General features: G+C 61.1%; 3 protein-coding genes and 1 long non-coding RNA gene across 7 annotated transcripts; 2 read left to right on the top strand and 2 right to left on the bottom strand.

Moving 5' to 3' along the window:
• Nucleotides 1-642: 642 nt before the first annotated feature.
• On the top strand, nucleotides 643-5,318 carry IL10RA (interleukin 10 receptor subunit alpha). Its single transcript, XM_050322801.1, has 7 exons — nucleotides 643-787; nucleotides 1,587-1,707; nucleotides 1,828-2,006; nucleotides 2,221-2,387; nucleotides 2,716-2,866; nucleotides 3,013-3,131; nucleotides 3,249-5,318. Exons 1-7 carry the CDS (start codon nucleotides 724-726, stop codon nucleotides 4,170-4,172), a joined length of 1,725 nt encoding a protein of 574 aa, XP_050178758.1. The 5' UTR covers nucleotides 643-723; the 3' UTR covers nucleotides 4,173-5,318.
• Nucleotides 2,412-4,556, bottom strand: LOC126644005 (uncharacterized). The gene is made up of 3 exons (XR_007629834.1): nucleotides 4,475-4,556; nucleotides 2,989-3,094; nucleotides 2,412-2,436 (listed from the first exon to the last, which is right to left on the bottom strand). It is a non-coding gene; the product is annotated as an uncharacterized LOC126644005 (long non-coding RNA).
• SMIM35 (small integral membrane protein 35) lies at nucleotides 4,575-14,178 on the bottom strand. 4 transcript variants are annotated; one of them, XM_050322811.1, is made up of 9 exons: nucleotides 14,077-14,178; nucleotides 10,172-10,265; nucleotides 9,593-9,787; nucleotides 7,968-8,084; nucleotides 7,632-7,665; nucleotides 7,280-7,409; nucleotides 6,195-6,749; nucleotides 5,307-5,460; nucleotides 4,575-4,657 (listed from the first exon to the last, which is right to left on the bottom strand). In XM_050322811.1, exons 3-6 carry the CDS (start codon nucleotides 9,606-9,608, stop codon nucleotides 7,304-7,306), a joined length of 273 nt encoding a protein of 90 aa, XP_050178768.1. In that variant the 5' UTR covers nucleotides 9,609-9,787; nucleotides 10,172-10,265; nucleotides 14,077-14,178; the 3' UTR covers nucleotides 4,575-4,657; nucleotides 5,307-5,460; nucleotides 6,195-6,749; nucleotides 7,280-7,303. The 4 variants fall into 4 exon arrangements, with proteins under 4 accessions (XP_050178768.1, XP_050178769.1, XP_050178767.1 ...); XM_050322812.1 differs by having other exon boundaries at nucleotides 4,582-4,676; nucleotides 9,593-9,794; XM_050322810.1 differs by having other exon boundaries at nucleotides 4,582-4,676.
• Nucleotides 10,162-18,346, top strand: TMPRSS4 (transmembrane serine protease 4). Its single transcript, XM_050322774.1, is given in 15 exon segments — nucleotides 10,162-10,216; nucleotides 11,494-11,759; nucleotides 11,761-11,832; nucleotides 14,956-14,986; nucleotides 15,065-15,178; nucleotides 15,331-15,483; nucleotides 15,565-15,694; nucleotides 16,245-16,346; nucleotides 16,463-16,503; nucleotides 16,878-17,037; nucleotides 17,253-17,419; nucleotides 17,563-17,658; nucleotides 17,746-17,885; nucleotides 18,031-18,180; nucleotides 18,335-18,346. Coding segments are annotated over 15 exon segments (1,689 nt in total).
• Nucleotides 18,347-19,788: the final 1,442 nt, after the last annotated feature.

Raw genomic sequence — 19,788 nt, 5'->3', positions numbered from 1 at the left:
CCCAGCATCACCAGACAGGCAGGACACCACCATGGGGCCGGACCCCATAGCCACGTGAGTCATGGCCATACCTGGAGACTCCCAGGGGACAGTGACAGCCCCTCAGCCCTCCAGCCCCACTGGACTTCAGATGTGTGTACGTGTTTGCAGGACACAGAATAGCCCAGAAATTGTCACCCAGCCCCGTACACAGGGAAAGAAACAGGAGGGCACAGGCTGAGCCCAAAGGAAGGGAGAGGCAGAACCCTCTCCTGGGGCTCCAGCGCTGGATGGAACCTGGCTGGATTAAGCTGCTGGCAGGACAGGACATGGTGCTGTGCTCTGTAAAATCCCTGTGACAGGTCACTCTCAGTGCTAACACTCACCTTTGCTTTGCTTTTAACATCTCATTTCATAACAAAGCAGCAGAGGCAGAGACATTGTGTACTTGTACATGCCTTTCTCAGTACTGCACCGTTTTGCTCAGAAAAGCCCCCAAAATTCTTCCTTTAAGTCTGCTGTTGGAAATGCCCAGCCTGGGGCTGAGGCATTGACTGGGGGTGAGTGGGTGGACAGCAAAAAAAAAAAAAGTGGAAGTATCTGCACTGCGACTTTCCTCCCGCTCTGCGAACGCCTCCGAGACGTCACTGAGCCAACCCCCGGGGAAAAACAGGCGCTCGGCACCCGCCGGGGCAGAGCTCGGCAGCGCACTCACCCTGCTGCCACGGAGGATGCTGAGCTGCCATGGGCCCCTCCGCCACCGCCCTGGCGCTGTGCCTGGCCCTGCTCCTCGCCCGGCACACGCACGGTGAGTCTCTTACCCCAGCCCCCCGTGTTCACCTCCCTGCTCATCTCCACGGCTCCGGGGGGGCTGCTCACACCGGGATGGGGGAGGCAGGCAGGGAGTGGGTTGGAGCCACAGCCTGAACACCATCACTGGGTGCTCAGACCGGCACTTTGGAGCAAGACACGGCCAGGGCTCCCCACTTGTTGCTGGTTGGGGGCCCAAAGGCTCTTGAGTCCCCAGCCTCGCTTGTCCCCACCGCTGTGATCGTGGGTGAGGGGCCTCGGCCGCTGCTGGGCTCAGTGTTTGCCGGCAGACAGCGGCTGCCAGGGAAACCTCTGTGAGGGGGGTTGGTGGTGGCAGATGTTATCGAGCCGAGGCTTTGCTGCCAGGTGACAGTACCGAAATCAGGCAGAAGGTGTGAAAAAAGTCTCTTTCATGCAGGCAGCAGATGAGCAAAACAGGAAAGCAGAGTCCAAACACAGCTGCGAGAAAGCTGAGTCCAGGCAGAGCCCCCATGGCCAATGGCAGGGGGTTGGGAATGCAAACACAGCTCCTTGCTTGGGGCAGAAAAGCACGGGGAACCTCCTGGCTGGGCCGAGCTGGGCTCTGCCCAAAGACAGCGGAAGGGGAAGATGGGGATGAGCAAACGCTGAAATCTGGACAAAGAAATCCGGGAAAGTCCTTACACATTTCGGGCGGTCAGCACTAAACACGGGGTGAGGCTCCAGGAGGCCATCCCGAGGGCCCTGCCCAGCTCCTGTGGGCACCAGCGAGATGGGGGCTGTGCAGCCTCACCCAACGCCCACCGTGGGTCCCACAGGTGAGGGGCTGGCGAGCCCCCGGCGCGTGCGCTTCGCTGCCGAGACCGCGTGGCACGTGCTGCGGTGGGAGCCGGGACACGGCCACCCCAGGGACGTCTGCTACGACGTGGAGTACAAAGTGTGAGTGCGGCTGCGGGGGCACGGCGGGCTGATCCCTGCCTGCCATCCGACTCCAACAGCGGGGACAGCTGAGTCCCTGCGCTGCCCGCACGGCTCTCACCCCCGGTGCTTCTCCTGCAGCTACGGCATGAAAATCCCCTGGACGGCCATCCCAGAGTGCACCAAGTCCTCGGGGCAATCCTGCGACCTCACCTACTACACCCTGGATCCCGACAGGCGCTACTACGCCCGCGTCAGGGCCGTGTCCGGGAACCACACGTCCTCGTGGCAAAAGACCAACGCCTTCTCCCCACAGGACGGTAGGTCGGGGTCTGCATTCACCTCGGCCGGGGGCAGGAGGCTCTGAGGATGGTGAGGTCAGGGTGCCAAACCGCTTGGGAAGAACTGTGGGATGAATGAGAGCAGGGATGTTTGGGGCAAAGGGAGGATGGGTGGCACCGGCTGCGAGGGACAGCCACAGCTCAGTCCAGTGCTGCAAGCACTAACGTGCTCTTCCAACTGACTTGCTTCCAGCCAGCCTGCGCCTGTCGGGCCAGAGCCTCTCCGTGAGGGGCAACACCATCCACGTGCAGCTGCAGCTGCTCTTCCGGACTGGGAACCTCACTGTGAGGTACGAGGACATCCACCAGCACATGAGGCAGTACCGGGTGTACGCCAGGAGGACGAAGGACAACAAGACGGTGAGACGAGTCTCTGCTCCCGTGCTCTCCCCTCCTGTCCCACGCAGTGCTGGTCGAGTGGAAAAAGCACACTGTTAAAGCACAGTCTTCTGTAAAACTAAATGTTGAGGCTCCTCAGAGCCACGACACAGCAGAGAGGTTTCTCTGCATGTTTTATTGCAGCAGCTTCCCCGACTCTTGGGATTTTGGGCCTAGCTGCCATCAGCTGGGGAGGGGAGACGTTCCATCGCCGGGGGACAGGGGAGGAGGGGGGAGGAAAGAGGGGGAACCAGCCCTCCTGCAGGAGCTGGGGGCTCTCAGGTACCAGCCTGTGCTCTCCTTGTTGCAGTCTGAAGCGGTGGAGACCAGGGCAGAGTTCACCCTCAGCGACCTGCTCTGGGACACCGAGTACTGCCTGAGCGTGGAGCCCAGCGTGACCAACCGGCCCGTCCCCGCCAGGCGCACCGACGAGCAGTGTGTCACCACCGCCCAGAGAGACAGTGAGTGGGGACCCAGGGAAGGGTGGGATGCAGACCCTCCTCAGCCTCCTGGCCCTGGGAACATGGGGGTCCATGCCAGGACAGCCGCTCTGTGCACTTTGGACACTGCCTGTCCCCCTCACCTGGACATGTCCTCTCTCTTGCAGGGACTCTGGAGCTCCTCCCGAGCATCCTCAGCCCCTGCTTCATTGTGCTGTTGGGGATCCTGGGGGCTCTGCTGGTGCACACCTACATAAAGAAACCCATGAAGAAACCATCTGTCCTGGTAAGGCACCTTTTGTGGCTGGCACGGAGGTGCAGGCACAGGCTTGGGGAGCGCTGGGAGTGGACAGCAACAAGAGGGACAAAGCACGGCTCACTCCCTTCTTTCTCTCCCTCTCAGAAGTCCTTCATGAAGCAGAGCTCGCTCTGGGTGGAGCACGAGCCCCCGTCCTTGGGCAGCCTGGACACAGACCCCATCCAGCAGCTCTTCCTGTGCCAGAAGGAGCCCCAGCCGGACAGCAGCACTAGCACAGCCCAGGTGCCCCTGGAGCAGGGCTGGACGCTCCCAGTGTGGCCCAAGGACCGGCTGTGCCTGCTGGGACCTGTGGGGAGCAGAGACAACAGCGGCAGCAGCACCGACAGCGGCATCTGCCTGCACATTCCGTCCTCCTCCTCCCAACTGAGCTGCTCCGCGGGCCCCGAGCCCCAGGGCTACAGGAGGCAGCTGCCCACTGGAGACGACAGTGGTGTGGGCTTGGAGAGCACCTGCCCTGGTCCCACGTGCTCCTCCAGCAGTGGGAACAGCAGCCAGGGGGGGCCAGCCCTCTGCCCTGCCAGCAGCCAAGAGGACGTGCAGTTCCATGGGTACCTGCAGCAGTGCAGGGGCTTGGTGGAGCCAAGGCAGGACCCGGCCCAGGGAATGCCCCTCTCGGGCTGTGAAGGGCCTGGGCAGGGCACTGACCTCGTGCTGGATGTTGAGTGCTCCCAGCTGGCTGTGTCCAAAGGGTATTTGAAGCAGTCCTCTCCAGAGCCACGTCCCCGTGGCCACGCACAGGACCTTGCTCCATGGGGAGCCCCTTCCTTGGACTTTTCCAGCCAGGTGGGACCCCTAACCACCACTCTGCTGAGCTGGGGGGCTCCAAGTACTCCTTTGGTCTCCAAAGCTGGCCCTGACCTCCTGAAAGCTCCCTTCGACCTGAGCATCTTCAACACTGACATCCTGGGGACGCTGCCCCTCACCTCCAGCCTCAGCACGGACTGGCTCACGCTGCCAGTGAACCCCCTGAGCCTGCTCAGTGGGGACAGCAAGGACAGCCGCCTGTGAGCCGTCCCCAGGCTGGGGGCCAGGTACTGCCAGCCCTGCACACTGACACAACTACCTCTTCTACCCACTGCCCCTGGGGAGCAGCCACTTAATAAGCTACTGCCACCCCCTGAATGTTGACACACCAAACCAAGCGGTGCCGGACTGAGACACTCCCAGGAGCTCCCACTCAGCTACTGCTGGGGCTGCTTTGGCCCCAGGACTGTGTGGACAGCCCCCAGTGTGTCCCTCCAGCTGGTCTCTGGTGTACAGCTAACGAGAGACAGGGATGGACCGCGCTGGAGGGGCTCAAGGATACGCACCAGGATGTTTCCCAAGGATGATCCTGTCTTGTCTGCCCTCCTCAGCAGCTCAGCATGAGGCACAGGGCCACCCTTGGGGCTGGGGCCAGCTCTGTGATTCCACTTCCCCCTTCCTCTGGCCAGCACTGGGCTCCTCCAGCTGACGTCCACAGCTCTGGTGACATCCTCCGATGACATCCAGACCTTTCACAACACACAGATACTGGGAACAGAGGGCAGCTGACATCAGCCACCCTGCTGCTGGGAGCACAGGGCTCCCTCCCTGGCTGACCTCACGTGGAGGGAGCGAGGGACTTTCCTGACCCTACAGAGACCCTGTGGTATCCAGCCCCTCTGGCAGAGCCTCGGGATGCTGGCTGCCTCTGATGGGTTACGGGATACAGGACGAGCCAGGCCAGCCCTGCTCACACTATGGGCCATGTTCTGCCCCTGCTGTAAACAGACATTATTTATTCTATTTAATTTGTAAATACAAAGGATGTGGTGTTATTTATTTGGGCTGTTTGTCTGTTCATCCTCTCCTAAGGTCAAGCTGCGCTTTCCGTTCTCACATACAGACATTCCCTGGCAGCAAAGGGCAATGTGCCTTCACCTCACGTGGAGAAGGACAGGAGAACCTCAGGGCAGAGCAGAACAAGTCAAACCCAGGGGTTGGGGAAACCAGGCAAGACTGAATGTGGCACTTAGTGCCACGGGCTTGTTGACATGGTGGTGTTTGGTCATAGGTTAGACTTGATGACCTCAGAGGTCTTTTCCAACCTAATTGATTCTGTGATTCTGTGAATAGTTACTGTCAGAATGGAAACAGCAAGAGATAGATGGAAAAACTCACCGTGGGCTACACACTTGACTGCTGCCAGATCGCAGGGAAGTTTTTCCAAAGAGTCACTCAGTTTCCAAGAACCTTCACGGTGGGATAGTCCCATGAAAACTGCTGGTGGAAAGCCTCCTCGGGGAGCATGTTTTTCAGGTGAAAGCATGAGTCACTGCAGGCAGGAGAAGGGGGCTGATCATGGTCAGGTTGCCTTTTGTTGCATCTGATGTTGCGCTACTCACGGGTGAGATCAGTCCCTGCATCGCGGCCGTGGAGGGCACTGTGCACCCCCTCCTGCCCCTCCGCTGACCCCAGCTCTTCTGCCTCTGTGTATTTGGGGGGCTGGACCTTTTTGCTTTCTTTCTTTTTCTTTTTTTTTTTTTAACTTCCTCTGGAAAATGGAGTCATCAAAACTAAGCATGACTCTTTTTTTTTTTGGTTTTTCTTTTAATCGCCGCTGACGTCAAGCTCCGCGGGCGGACCCTGCGCTGTGCTGAGCGCTGGCAGTTCCTGCTCACCACCAAGGGCTCCAGCTCCCAGCACCTGGGGCTCCATGAGCAGCCAGAGCTCTCCTTTCAACCAAACCCAGGAGCTGGCCAGAAAGCTGCAGACCACAGGGCTTGGCTTTGGTAGCCGAGAGTCCCTCCGACTGCCTGGAAATCCCGCTCTGTCCTCACTGGCTTCCCAACACACAGCCACGGGACTCACGAGTTTCTCTTCATTTTCCTTATGAGAAAAGTTTGCAAAGAAATGCTCCCAAAGCCCCCAGCTCCTGCCAGCCCCACAGGGCCCCTCTCTGTGGCCACAGCACCTTCCCCACAGCTGCTCTCATGCTCTGGGCACTTCCACAGACACTTGCTCTGCTGAGACTGAAAAGGCAACTGGTACGAAAAAATCAAGACAAACCTCACAGGGGCTTTCTGAGATGTTTGCTTGCCCTACTGGGGACAAACTCCCACATTGGTCTGGATACCAGAGCGAGGAGGGGGCCTGGAGCAGATTTCCCATCTCTTCACAGCATTTTCCACAGTTGCACAAACCCAGCCACCCAGTCCTGGGGCTCCTGGCTGTCCTCCTTAGCTGGTGCCCTGCACTCACAGTCCCAGGTCTCCTGGGCATGCAGGTGGCTGGTCCCGAGGGCTGGAGGGTCCCTGAGCCATGGGAAGGTGGCTGTTTTCTCTGGGATGAGTGCTGAGGGAGCCTGGGATTCCTATTCCTCCATCCCAAGCAAGGGGAGGCTGTGCCAGTGCCAGCCCCAGGCACCTCCTGTGCTGCCCATGGCCAGGGAAGGGCAGCAAGAGAGCTGTGGCTGTGCAGCAGATGGAGGAGCTGCCCAGGGAGAGCGTGGAGTCTCCCCCTCTGGAGACATTCAAAATCCTCCTGGATGCACTCCTGTGTTGTACTTCCAGGTGCCAGTTTGGACCAGGTGGTCTCCAGAGGTCCCTTCCAACCCCAGCTGTCCTGTGATGTTGTGAAGCTTTTTTTAAAAACAGAAACTTTGCCATTTCCATTTCAGTAGAAATGCAGCACAGTCAGGGGCTGTTTTTTACAGAAGTGAAAACACAGGAGTTCCCCCAGCCGGTTTTGGTTGCTTTTTTGGTTGGCGCTGGACGGGGTAGGGGGTGAGGGGCAGCAAGAGGAAGCAGTGCAGGAGCACCAGGGCTCCAGCCCCAGCCCCCTTTGTCCCTCCCCACGTGTTCCATCCCAGCCCAAGGACAGTGGGGAAGGAAATGTAAACCAAAGCCTGCCCAGGGGGAACAAAAACCAGAGCCTGGGGAAAGCCCCTGTGGCCCCACAGCCACAGGATTTCTGCTGGAAAAACCTTGGGACTGTCCCAGGGAAAGCTGTGATGCCCAGTGGCTACGAGGCAGCAGGGAGGCTTTGGGGCACAGCACTCTCACCCCCCTGGGCTCCTCACAGAGGCACCATGGGCTGTGCTGGGGGGACACGCATTGCTGGGGACCCACACCCACCACAGGGTGATGTCCTACCTGCTCAGCAGCCCGGCCCCCTCCTCACAGCCCCCGGGTGTGGAAGGGTTTGTAGCCACTGCCTGCGGTGTCCAGAGAGCCACTGATGGTGAACGGGGGCAGCAGCTCCACTGCCAGTGACCCCACCCCACTGTGGGGAAAGCAGAGATGTCAGCAAGCTGCCCGTCCCCCTCCAGCCCTGCCAGCCACAGGGTGGGGACTGTCCCCTTGGAGACCCCCAGAACAGCCATCCTGGGGAGGCAGCGCCTGCCAACTGCAGGACGTGGTGGATTAGGGACTGGTGAGGGTTAGGGTTAGCACCGTGCAGAGTGAGCAGCCAGCCCGCCCCAGGTCCCCCCACGGCACCACTCACCGCGTGTGGTAGAGGTTGAAGACAAAGTCAGGCCCTGCAGAGGCAGGAGGAAGAGGAGGAGAGGTGTCAGAGGCACGTGGTGCCACAAACCCACCTTTGCTTTGCTGTGAGCCTGTGTGGCAGCACGGGGACAGGCAGGACAGGCAGTGGGACAGCACCAGGACAGCAGTGTGCATCCCCCTCCTCACCTCTGCATGTCCCCAGCTCGCCCCAGAGCTCCCTGTAGGTTTCCCCAACTGCCCAGGGGTCAGCAAAGGTCAGGGGTGCTCCCCAGACCCTGCAGGCCTGTCCTTTGAGCCCTCCCTGCCCTGTCACCGCCTGTCCCCCCACACTCACGGTGCCAGCGCTGGCCCCTCTGGTACCAGCGGATGAAGGTGTAGCTGAAAACCACCAGGATCAGCAAGGCCAGCCCGATGCCCAGCACAGCCCCCATCACGCTGACAGGCTCTTGCCCTGCAAAGCAGAGGGAGAAGGGGCTCTGCAGACAAACACCTCTGAGAGGCTGGGGGTTCTGATCATCCCCTGGCGGGGACAGGACAGCTGGGATGTGACCTTCCACCCCGTGCTGTCCCTACAGCGGGGAAGGGGTACACACCACGAGGCTCTTGAGGGCTGTAGCACAGAGATTTCTGCCACCCCCAAAGCCCTGTGATGGAGACTTGGTGACACAGCCACCACCTCTGCTGTCCCCAGGCGAGCTGGCAGGCGGGATGGTGGCTGGGGAGGGAGCTGGCCACCCTGACAACGCTGTATCCCCACTTCTGGTCCCACTCACACCCTCGTGGGGTGAAGCACCTCGTCGAGCTGCCCCGGGAGCCATCCATCCCTGCAGCCAGCCCTGCACAGCCGCGCAGACCCATTTCTGGGCTGGCAGTTCCCTCTAGAGGATGCACTTGTCAGGGCGAGCAGCTCCTGCTGCCAGCGCCGGGCTGGGACGGGAAGGGGCTGTGAAGGGACATGGAAGGGGCTGTGCTGGACCACTGCGGGACTCTACACCACTCCATCCCTCCCATCCATGTCACAGGGGCTGGCGAAGCCCAGCACCAGCCAACGCTCCCAGGATTGTCATCGAGGTGCCCAGCACAGCAGAGCCGCTGAGAATCCACTTCTCTGCTGACAGCTCTGGGGGGAGGCTGTGCCCAGGAGGGCACAGGGGCTTCGGGCACTGCCCCTCAGCACGGCCAGCCCCGCAGTGCAGGGCACGGGGACGGATCCTGCGCCGTGCAGAGTCTGGAGAGAGGAGGCAGCGGAAAGGGATGACCTAACAGCAGCTAAATTTAGGCAGATGCCAGTGGAGTGAGCACATTTCCCCTGTGGTCACAGTGTTTGCATAGTGAGCAATGTCCCGGGTCATCCTGCAACCCGCAGCTCTTGCTCCACCTGATGGGATCCGGGAGCTGCAGTCCTGTGAGCACCCGGGTTCCACGGCAGAGCAGCAGGAGCAACCTGCCCTTCTCTCCCTTCCACCAGGCCCTCCTGCCTGCAGAGGGATACGTGGGCAGCCAGTGCCTCCTGCTCCAGCTGGGACAGGGGCGAGCTGGAGCCCTGGGACCCCAGGCCCCGGCAGGGGTGAGGTGAGGAGCTGCTGCAGCCGTGACTCATGTGCAGGAGCTGCAGGGCAGGAGGGACGTGGTGCAACAGCCTCCCTGAATCAGGTGGCTGCCGAAACTGCCCTTTGCCCACGCCCACTGCCAGTGGGAGGATGATGGCTTGGTGCCCAGGCCCTGCCCCGTGCCGTGTGTGGGAGGCATCCCTGCCCTCACCGTCGGGAGCAGACATCCTCACACACACCCCCACATCCCAGAGGGATGGCTCCGAGCAGCGCTGCTGGAGGCAGAGCCACCAGAGCAGGTGAGCCCCAGCTCCCAGAACAGCAGAGGGAAGGAAGGTCACAAAACACTGCCCATGCCATGAACCATCCCACCTCTGCCCCGTGAGGGGAGAAAAAGGCCCCCACTCACCTCTCCGGGGGTCCATCTCCCGATGTCAGGTGCAGGAGCTGCTCGTGGCTGTCCCGGGCTGGAGCTGCTGCAGCAGAGCCCTGTGTGTGCTGGAGCCTGGCACGTCCTGCCCCTGCCCTCCTGTCCTGGTGACACAGCTGCCTCACCACCCCCACTGCAGCCAGCCCGGGCACCAGTCCTCGCCCACTGGTCCAACTGGTTCCTGGGGAGAAAGCAGAGGAGCTCCAGCAGACACGGCAGACGGCACATCCCGGTGCCCAGCCCAGCCTCCCCACCCCTGGGGTGGGCATGATGCCCGCCTGTGTGGGCAGCTCTGCCCTCCCACTGCTGGAAGAGGCTGAACCGGGAGCACTGGGAGCCTGAGGGACAAGGACACCCTGCACACAGGTAGCAAAGTGCCTGAGTGGCCATGTCCTTTGGCAAACACCTCCTGGCAAAGACCAGCAGCCAGGAGGGTGGCAGGAGCTTGGGCATTTGGGGATACTCACAAAGGTTATGGCCCCGTGCAGGACCCCAGGGGGGCAGGATGTCCCCCAGCAGCTGCCCCCAGTCAGACATCTCCCGAGGTGATGCACTTACAGCTGTATGAGATCATCTTCTCGAAGTCCCGAACCACAGGGTCAGGTGGGAAGTCAACTCCTGCTCGTGGAAAGAGGGAGAACACCTCCTGTGGCTGCAGGGAGAAGTGACAAACAGGGATAACCATTAACAGCTGGAAACTGGGCAGCCAGGGGCAGAATTCCTTCCCGGTTTGTGCCACCTTGCCAGGCACAGCCTCTACCATACCCAATGCCGGTGGCACAGGGTGGCCAGGGCAGGGCCAAGCCCCAGAGCCCTCCCCAGGGTGAGCATCTCAGTGCCAAGAGCAGGGATGATGCCTGGGGCCTGCAGGGATGCAGAGCCAGCAGGATCAGAGGGGATAATGAGCATTGCAGACCCCCAGGTCCTGGCAGTACCCAGCTCACAAGGAGAGGATGGGACCACTCCTTGTCGGACAGGAGAGGACAGGGATGAGGTGTGTACATGAGTGGCTCAGGGACACTGATGGCCACAACAGAGTCCTGGGCCAGCCCTGCCTGACCCCTGCCTGACCCCAGCAGAGCCAGGATGCCCGGAAACCTGTGTTGTGGCAGGGCTCTGGGTGCAGGAGGCCAGGGAAGGGCTGGAAATGCAGCCGCACTCCAGGAAGCAAAGCCCCGAAGGTGCCCGGAGCTGTGACATAACATCTGCAAACCTCAGCTGCTTCCTCAAAGCCTTGGTAACCTCAAAGGAGGAAGGGCCAGCTCCTGCCATGCCACCTCCCTCCCCATGGATGCTCCAGGGCTGCTCTCCCTTCCAGGGCACTGGGATGCTCTGGGAAGGCTCTCAGGACCCAGCGTGGCACACCAGCTCTGCCCAGCTGCCCACTGCTGCAGCCCCTAAACCCGGGGGGGTTCAAGCTGAAATCTCTCACAGCAGCACAGGCACCCTCCAGCTGGACCTGCCAGTGCCACTGCCCACCCTCCATCCCACAGTCTCTGGGCATCACATGGACCACGGGGACAGGAGCTGTGGGCACAGCCAGCCCAGGCCCCCACACCTCCTGAGGGGGCTGGATCCTCAGCCTCAGGATAACCTTCCACGAGCACCCCCTTTCTTCACCTTTACCTTCCCCCCAGCAGTGCCAGCCGTGACCTGGGGCTGCACGGGGACACACAGACCGAGTGACCCCAGAGCCAGGTGACCTCGTGCATAAACTCTCCTCCTTTCCTCCTCCACCTACCAAACCCTCGGTGTGAAAACAACCCCGTGCAACGCGGAAGAGCCAGACAAAGAGCGGGATGGCCGCGGATCCCCTTATCGTCAGGAGGAGCAGGAAAAATCAGTCCGTTCACTTCTGATAAGCTATTTGGTGACAGCAGCCCTGCAGGTGAGTCACCCCCCAGTGGAAGATGCTCAGGAGATTACAGCAGGTGATGGTGTGCTGATAGACCGGTGTTGTATTACAATACAAACCATCATTCCTGTTTCACAACTCCCCTTGTGGGTTTTAAGGAGTGCTGGGGCGGTCCTGCCCCAGTGTGAGCGCGGGGCGGGCACAGGGAGCAGGCACAGGGGTGCGGGAGCATCGCCGGCCCCGGCTCCTGCACATCGGGGCACCTGCAGCCTGCCCACCCCTGCGCGGGAGGATATTCTGGGATTCTCTGGAATTGGCTGGGTTTCTGCGGGCAGAAGGACCACGCTGGAGCTGCATGAACATGGTGAGTCACTGACAGCTCTGCCCCCAGCCCCTGGCTCCCTGCACAGCCTGTGTCCTGCCACACTCCCAGCCTGGCAGTGCCAGGAGAGATTCACCGGTGAAGGGGCAGCCCAAACTCAAGGAGCTGCTGCTCCCCAGCCCCAGCAGCATCCAGGCAGGGCAGGGTTTTTACCTGCATCTCTCAGCACACCACTGTGGCTGGTGGATATGGGTCCTGGGTACCCCCCGAGCTCTCACTCCCACGTTTCTCTGGCTTGCCTCGGCCCTCTCCCAGCCCGGGAAGCAGACAAACAAGGCAAGTGTGTCTTGCAGCCTGCATGACAAGGGGAACAGGCCCTTCTGGAGTCTCACCCCTCCCGAGAAGGTTCTGGTTCTTGGGCACCACCTGGGTGAGAGCCAGGCCCCCCTGTCCTGCAGTGCAGCTCCCACTGTGGCACTGCAGGTCCCTCTGTTTGGGGACACTCTCGCTGCCTGAGGTGCCCTTTGCCAGCAAAGCCACAGCCACCAAACCCCAGCCTGGCATGCAGTCCCTCCCTAGGAGGGAAAGGCTTCCCTAAGAGGGCAGACAGGTACAAACCAGCTGGCTGAGCACCTTAAAACCCTCCACCAGCGACACACCAGGACATCATCCCCTCCAGGGTGGGCAGCTCACCCCCTGCGCGGCAGCAACAGCTACACACACCCACGGGTTAAATCCCCACAGCCAAGGAGTCAGCCTCGGAATCCAATCACCCTGGGAAGCTTGGCTTTGTGGAGGAACATCCCACCTGCTCCTGAGGGAGGGAAGAAGCTCGGCTCAGCACACCCTGCAGCCCCCCGGATGGTGTGGGTGAAGAGGTTCATCAGCACTCCACAGCTCCTGGGCTGGCATTTGCACAGCACAAAATGGCCACAGTGACATTAAGTGCTTTGAGAGAACACGGCAAGGGAGCTCAATTAGTTACGGTAGCCTTGGGTTCTCCAGGAAATCACGTGCCTGCACTCCACGCAGGAGTGGGCACAGCTCCTGCCTCGCTTTGGATTTAACCAGCGCAGCTCTTGCCCACAGTGTGGGCTTGAGAGGAGTCCTGAGAGGCAGCTCTGGGCAGCTCCAAGATGTGAAACCCTTTGAAACAGAGGAGGTTTGTGGACTGAAGAAAATGCAAACAAACAAACAAACAAAAAATCAATAATCTCTTATCCCACCTGCATCTGCCCCAGACCTGCACAGCTGCCTCAGAAAGGAGCCTGGATGACGTGATGGGGACAAGTATGGGCAGCCTGGGGACAGGCAGGGGCAGCACTGCCACTGCAATGCCCCTCAGCCAGTGAGGCTGGAGGATCCATCGTGGCCTGGGACCATTCCCACTGGGAACCGTTAGGATGCCATTATCCAGGTCCTGCCCAGCCCGGGCCCTCGGTGACACAGGAGGTCAGCATGAGGAAGGACCAGCCCCACATGCCCTGGGCTGGCTGCACTGCAGGGTGTACCTGCAGCATCCCAGAACCCCTGGGGCTCCTGCAGGCACCAGGTGCTGCAGAGGAGCAGCTCTGGAAGGGCAGCACAGATGGGAGGTGCAGGATGCATGTTCCCCTTCCAACCCTGCCCTCCCGCTCCCTGCCACCAGGAGCCAGGCCCTGCTCCCCGGGGAGCTGATCAGAGCCCACCCAGGGGTGGGGAATTTGGCACAACCTTCCCAGACCTGGCACGGGTGCCAGCTGAGCTCAGCTGTTCGGAGAAAAGCCACTGGCATTTCCTCAAAGGAGCCAGACGTTGGCATGCTGGGGCACAGCCACATGCCCACAGCACCAGGAAGGATCCTCACCTGCAAAGGTCACTTCTTGCTCCCAAAACCGGCAGCCCAAGCCACGGAGCAGGGACATGTTGGGAAGGAGACATGTCCTGGCTGAGCCAAGCGAGCAGCACATTAACCCAAACTGCCTCTGCGTGTTAGCCCAGCAATAATGGCTTGGCACTCGCCTGCAAAATCCTGCTGGCAGATGCTGTGTGCATGGCTAAGCATGCCCCAGTGCAGTGACCCAGGGAGGGGGGGCTCACCTCTCCTCTAACCTGCCCTGGGCTGGAGGACAGACCCTCACCCACGTGCCCAGCCCCACTGTAATGCTCTTTTAAGTCCCAGCCTCCAAGCCCTGAGATGGCACAGGAATCAAGGGCTTCCAAAACCCCAAACCCTCCTGGATCTGTGGGTTTATCACAGCGGGTTTAATCTTCCTTACCTCTGTCCATGCAAAAAACTTCTCTTACCTGTTGTGGCAGAGTCCAGAAGCAACAGCAAAGGACAAGAGCTCACTGGGGCTGGCTCACTGGAAGGGCCCAGCCTCAGCAGAGCAGGAACACCACTCCACACGCTGCTGCTCCATGGCACGGCACCAACACTGCTGCAAAACAGGGCAAGAGGCACACACCGTGCCCACCTGAAGCCCCCCCAGAGGGGCTCTGGGCTTTGCCCAGCACCAGCCCTTTCGCTGAGGACAGGGTGACTGCAGCTCACAGGACGTGCCCTCCTGCAGCCGGGCAGGTCTCCCACGAGAAGCTGCTCCAGGAGGGTAATTGTGAGGAGATCAAGCGGATCAATGCCTGATTCATCAGGGCTCCAGCCCCGGCTGCTGCCGGGCTGTGTTTACTGCGTGTCCTAGCAGCGGCACAGCCTGCACTCCCTCCCTGCCCGCCCTGGGAGCGCTGGCTCCCATGGGCCGGTTCCTCCAGCACTCCAGGAGCCTGTCGGGGAGCGCTCGGGCTGTGCCTCCTGCCGTCTGACCCTACTGAAGATATAACCCCCCTGTCGTGACATGCCTGCCTGCCACAGCCCTGCAGGCGCGTGTATTTTGACTCAGGGTTTCTTGGCACATCAGAAAGTGCCTCTTTTGTAACACCTGTGACTTTTTAAGCCTCTGGCGTGTTAATGACAGTAACTCTGTAATATTAACAGCCACTTACTGGAATTGCACAGGTGATGTCTGTGGGAACACCACAGCAGGTGACCTCGGGTGACACCAGTTGGTTGTCACACCAGGACGCATTCCCAGCAGCTCTGAAGCTGGATGGAGGCTGGGGCAGTTTCCCTGCTCGTCCCTCCTGCCTGCAGTCTGCCCTCAGTGACTGGTTCTCCCCTCTGCTTTGCAGGACTCGGCCTCGGAGCGGCTGAACGGCAGAGGTAACTCCTGTGGGGGCTGGGGGTGAGGGGTGCCAGGCTGAGCCCGGCCATGCAGGGCCACGCTCCTCTGCCTTGCAGGGCCCAGCACGAGACACAAATCCTCGAGGACGCTGGAGTCCTTCAAGCTGGTCGGCATCCTGGTCCTGGCCGTGGTGCTCACCCTCGCCTGCCTGGTCGCCATCGGCTTCCTGGGTATGGCTCCCACTGTCCCCTCCCTCTCCTCTCACGTGGCCACAGCTCAGCAAACACGGCTCTGGGCCCAGCTCCTTGGTGGGCACCCCCCGTGCCAGCCCCGAGCCCGCCCGGCAGCCGGAGCTCTGTGCTGAGCCCCCCTTTCCCTCTAGTCAAGGTTTACCTGGATCACCACTACCTGTTCTGCAAGCAGCCCCTGAAGCTGGTGCCGCTGCAGAGGGTGTGTGACGGGCAGGTGGACTGTCTGCAGGGCGAGGACGAGGCCAACTGTCCCCAGTGGGTCCCTGAGGGGCCACCAGCCGGGGGTGAGTGCAGGACACCCCGTGAGAACTCTGGAGTGCTCTCTTGCTAAAGCCCCCAGAAGCTGACTTTGTGTCTGCCTCCAGCCCGCGTTTCCAAAGACAGATCCATCCTGCAGGTGCTCAACAGGAACACTGGAGCCTGGTCCTGTGTCTGCCACGACCACTTCGACCTGGTGCTGGCCAAGGCAGCCTGTGAGCAGATGGGCTACAGGAGGTACAGGCTGCTTTCCCCACGCCTCACCCCACTGCTTTATCTGTGCCTCTCCCATGAAAGCTCTTTTGGAGTGGGGCTCTGATCACCTGTAGAGCACTCAGAGCTCTGCACTAATGGTTACAGTCCATCCTCACCTCACAGGAGCTGGCTCAGAGCCCTGGCAACCTCCCGTGGAAGCAGAGTGCTGTGCTCAGTGTGCCCTGCTCTGCTCCCAGCCCATGGGCATCCTGCCCTGCTCCTGTCCCTCACCTCATCCCCACCCTCCAGCAGCACTGCCCTCACCAGAGCAGCCAACATAACTCACCTGGGCAGGGGTGGGCACAGGGCCCCTTTATAGCCTGGGACAGCAGCTCTTGGCTGGAGCTGTGCGTGCTGCACAGGCTGGATCCTTGCAGATGCCACGAAGCTCCATCCCAAGGAACCCATTTTTCCCATGGGATCCAGGCTCCCGAGGTGTTCAGGCACCAGTGCCTGCCCCCTCCCAGTCCCTGTGTCCCACTGGTAACACGCCTGGCTGCCTTTGCTGACCCGTGCCCTCCGTGTCTTTCAGCACCCCCACTTTCCAGGGGGTGGAGGTGGGCGCAGGGCAGCCCCTGCCCCCCCGTGAGGTCGTGCTGAACGACGGGAGCCTCCAGGTGCTGGAGCCGGGCGGGTGAGTGAGCACCGTGTGGGGAGTGGCAGCTGAGCCCCGAGGGGGACCCTATGGTGCCCAGCAGAGGAACATGGGCCTGTCCTCCACCCAATCCAACCCTTTCCTCCCTCTTCCAGGAAATGCCTCTCTGGATTGGTTGTTTCACTCTTTTGTTCCAGTAAGTACCGTGGCTTGCTCCCAGCCCTCTCCCTCCCCACTTCCCGCAGTGTTTGCACGAGGAAAGTTGGATTTAATTGCTGCTAACCTTGTTTAGCCAAGTACAAACCTCCCAGAAATGAAGCACCTGAGGGAGACTTACCCAGCTTGCCTGGATGGGTTTACTTCTGCTGATGAATTACCCTGTCTAAACCAATCCTCCTGGTGGGCTGGAGCAGGCAGGGGATGGTTTCCAGCAAGCCTGGGGATGAGGGGCGATGGCAGTGTCATGGGGTGAGGCACCCCAGCCACACTTCCCTCCCTGGGAGCTGCCAGACCCTCGTTCCCGCTCGCCCTGTCCCTCCTAACGTGTCCCTTTGCCCCCCACGCCTGCAGACTGCGGGCAGAACATCCGGACACCCCGAGTGCTGGGCGGGAGCCCGGCTGCCATCGAGGCGTGGCCGTGGCAGGTCAGTCTGCAGTACAGGAAGGAGCACATCTGCGGGGGCAGCATCATCGACCCCGGCTGGGTCCTGACGGCCGCGCACTGCTTCAAGTGAGTCGGCACCTCCCCAGGGCCGGGGCGGCTCCTCCAGGCTGAGTCCCGCCAGGTTTGAGCCACGTGTTGATTAAATGTCAATTAACACACGTGTAATTAACACATCTGCGCCCTCGGTCTGACGCCGAGCAGGGCAGCGTGCAGGCAGGGCTCTGCTGCCTGTCCCCGCGGAGGGATGAGCAGGGAGCAGTGACAGAGCTGTCTGTGCTCAGGAACAACCCCATCATCCAGAGCTGGCGCGTGAAGGCCGGCTCCGACCTCCTCTCCAGCACCGCCACCTCCGCCGTGGAGAAGGTCTTCCTGGCCGAGGTGACCCCCGTGTCCCCCAAGGACAACGACATCGCCCTGGTGAAGCTGCACTCTCCCCTGCACGTCTCAGGTGAGCCCTGCTTGGGGCAGGAGGCCCGAGGGTCCTCTGTTGGCACCGAGCAGCGGGGCTGGGAGCGGAGTGCCAGGCGGGTGGGTGGCCCCAGCCAGTCTGGGCCCCTTCCCTGCGAGCACCCCCAGCCATCTCCCTTCCAGACAGCACCAGGCCCATCTGCCTGCCCTATTTCGACGAGGAGCTGGTGCCGGGCACGCCCCTGTGGGTGATCGGCTGGGGCTACACGGAGGAGCACGGTGAGCTGGATTGCACGGGGTGATGGGGGCACTGCCGGTGGGCTCTCTCCTCCCCGGGGTCCCCCTGAGTGGCCCCGTGTCCCGCAGGGAAGCTGTCGGAGCGCCTGCAGCAGGCGGAGGTGGAGCTCATAGACAAGCAGAGCTGTAACCTGGCCGCCTACCACGGGGAGGTGACCGACAGGATGCTGTGTGCCGGCCTGCCCCAGGGCGGGGTGGACACCTGCCAGGTGAGGGGCCTGGGCTGGGAAGAGGGGGGGTGGGTCTGCACCCACCCATGACACAGCCCCTTGGAGGGGAAAGCTGTCATGGGAAATGGGTGCTGGGGACGGGGGGGACCTCCTGAGCCCCCCTGAGAGGGTCTGTCCCTGGCAGGGGGACAGCGGCGGGCCCCTCCTGTACTCGGGTGGGCACTGGCAGGTGGTGGGCATCGTCAGCTGGGGCCAGGGCTGCGGCACCCCCAGCACGCCCGGCGTCTACACCAGCGTCCGTGCCTACCTCGACTGGATCTACACCGTCCGCAGGGTCAGTCCTTCCGCCCCCTCCACTGCTCTGTGCACAGCTTTTGGGGGGAAAGGCAGCCCCCTTCAGCTGAGCTGAAGGACACAGCTGTTTTCCTCCTGGTTTTGGCTGCCCTTTCAGAGCTTTCAGTCTCTTCCCTCCCTCTCTCTCCTTGCAGTCGGAGCTCTGAGACCTGCCGGAACAGGTCTCTTCTCTCCCCAAACCTCCCTCCCCATCCTTTTACCCTTGGCTGTCTCGGCTCCAAGACATGGATCTCCAGCCATGGGAGGTGAGCTGAGCCTCCCAAACGCTCGCTGGCAGCTGTGGTTTAGGGCACCAGAGCCCAGCCAAGGAGGAAAAGGCTCAGAGCGACAGCCACCGATACCACAAAGGAATCTGACCGGCTCGAGCTCCCTTCCGGAGAAAGATTAATTTATTGCCCTGTGCTGACCCTGCTGTGGCAGGATGGCTCCTGGGGGGCGAAGCTGCTGTCAGCTCACTCCTGTTATACAGAGAGATGTGATGTTTGTGCTGTAGAGTATCCCCCCGTCCCCATTAAAGGAAGGGGTTTGTTTTTTCACGCAGACTCCGAACGCTTTGTCCCTCTCGCTCGCAGGGCTATTTTTGCCCAGTCCCCTCACAGACCTAAACAAGACACCCACATCAACCCAAACCACAGCGAGGTTCTCTAGTAAACATAAACTTTATTTCATTCAGGGCAAAGCTAACTAAACCTCTACAGTGCAAAAATGTGCTGTAAGTCATCACGCAGCCTGTCGCACACACATCCTGTGTTTACACGCAGGTGTCTCCCACACAGATTTATATATGCTCATACACAACCCCCCCAGTGTGCCCTGGAAAGCCTCTGCAGACCCCCCAAAGCCCCAGGGACAGCAGGGACCCCGCTGGTGCTGGCACAAGCCCCCGAGGCAGCCCGCTCCCCCGGGGCCCCTGCTCTGCGTGCAGCACCCGTGTGCCTATAGAGTTACATTCCAAAAAACTGCTTATGTGGACTTTTTCCATCAAGCCAGAGGAGTAATCCATGCATAGTGCAGCATTGCATATCCGGCAGGAAGTGGAACTGTGTCCACACACACCGGCTAAAAAAAGGCCAACAGGTTAGGACAGCTAAAAATAGTTCTTTAAAAAAACTCCCTCCCTCCCCTCGCTGTCCTCTCCCACGGGAGGACTCCTCCAAGGACGGGCCGGGGGTTCTCTCGGGGTGACTGGGAGGTCTCAGGCTTCCTCCCGGGCTCGCACACGTGGCAGGTCACAGCACCAGGCACAGCACCAGGCACCGGAGCACCTCCGCCCCAGGGTCACGGCACAGCCATGCAGGGCAGCTCACACCTCCTGGGAGGGAGCTCAGCCTTCCTGCCCCCGCTTCACTCATGGGGAAACCGAAGCACAGGGAAGTGACTTGCCTGAGGGTCCAACACACCCTCAGGGAGTGGACCAGGATCCCGACTCCCACGTCTGACCAGCAGCCAAGGGAACCTGCCTGGAGCCAGGTGCCGGTACCTGTCCCCTGTCCCAGCACACAGCCCTGTTCCAGTGGGTGCCACTGAGCCCAGCCTGGGGTGGGCAGCCTGCTGTGCACCTGGCAAAGGCTCCGAGTTGCCTTCCACA

The sequence above is a fragment of the Myiozetetes cayanensis genome, unplaced genomic scaffold (genome assembly GCF_022539395.1).
Source record: "Myiozetetes cayanensis isolate MyiCay16 unplaced genomic scaffold, myiCay2020 scf29, whole genome shotgun sequence".
Taxonomy (NCBI): domain Eukaryota; kingdom Metazoa; phylum Chordata; class Aves; order Passeriformes; family Tyrannidae; genus Myiozetetes; species Myiozetetes cayanensis.
The sequence above is the reverse complement of the archived record's forward strand: the minus strand, read 5'-3'. Positions and strand labels throughout refer to the sequence as shown.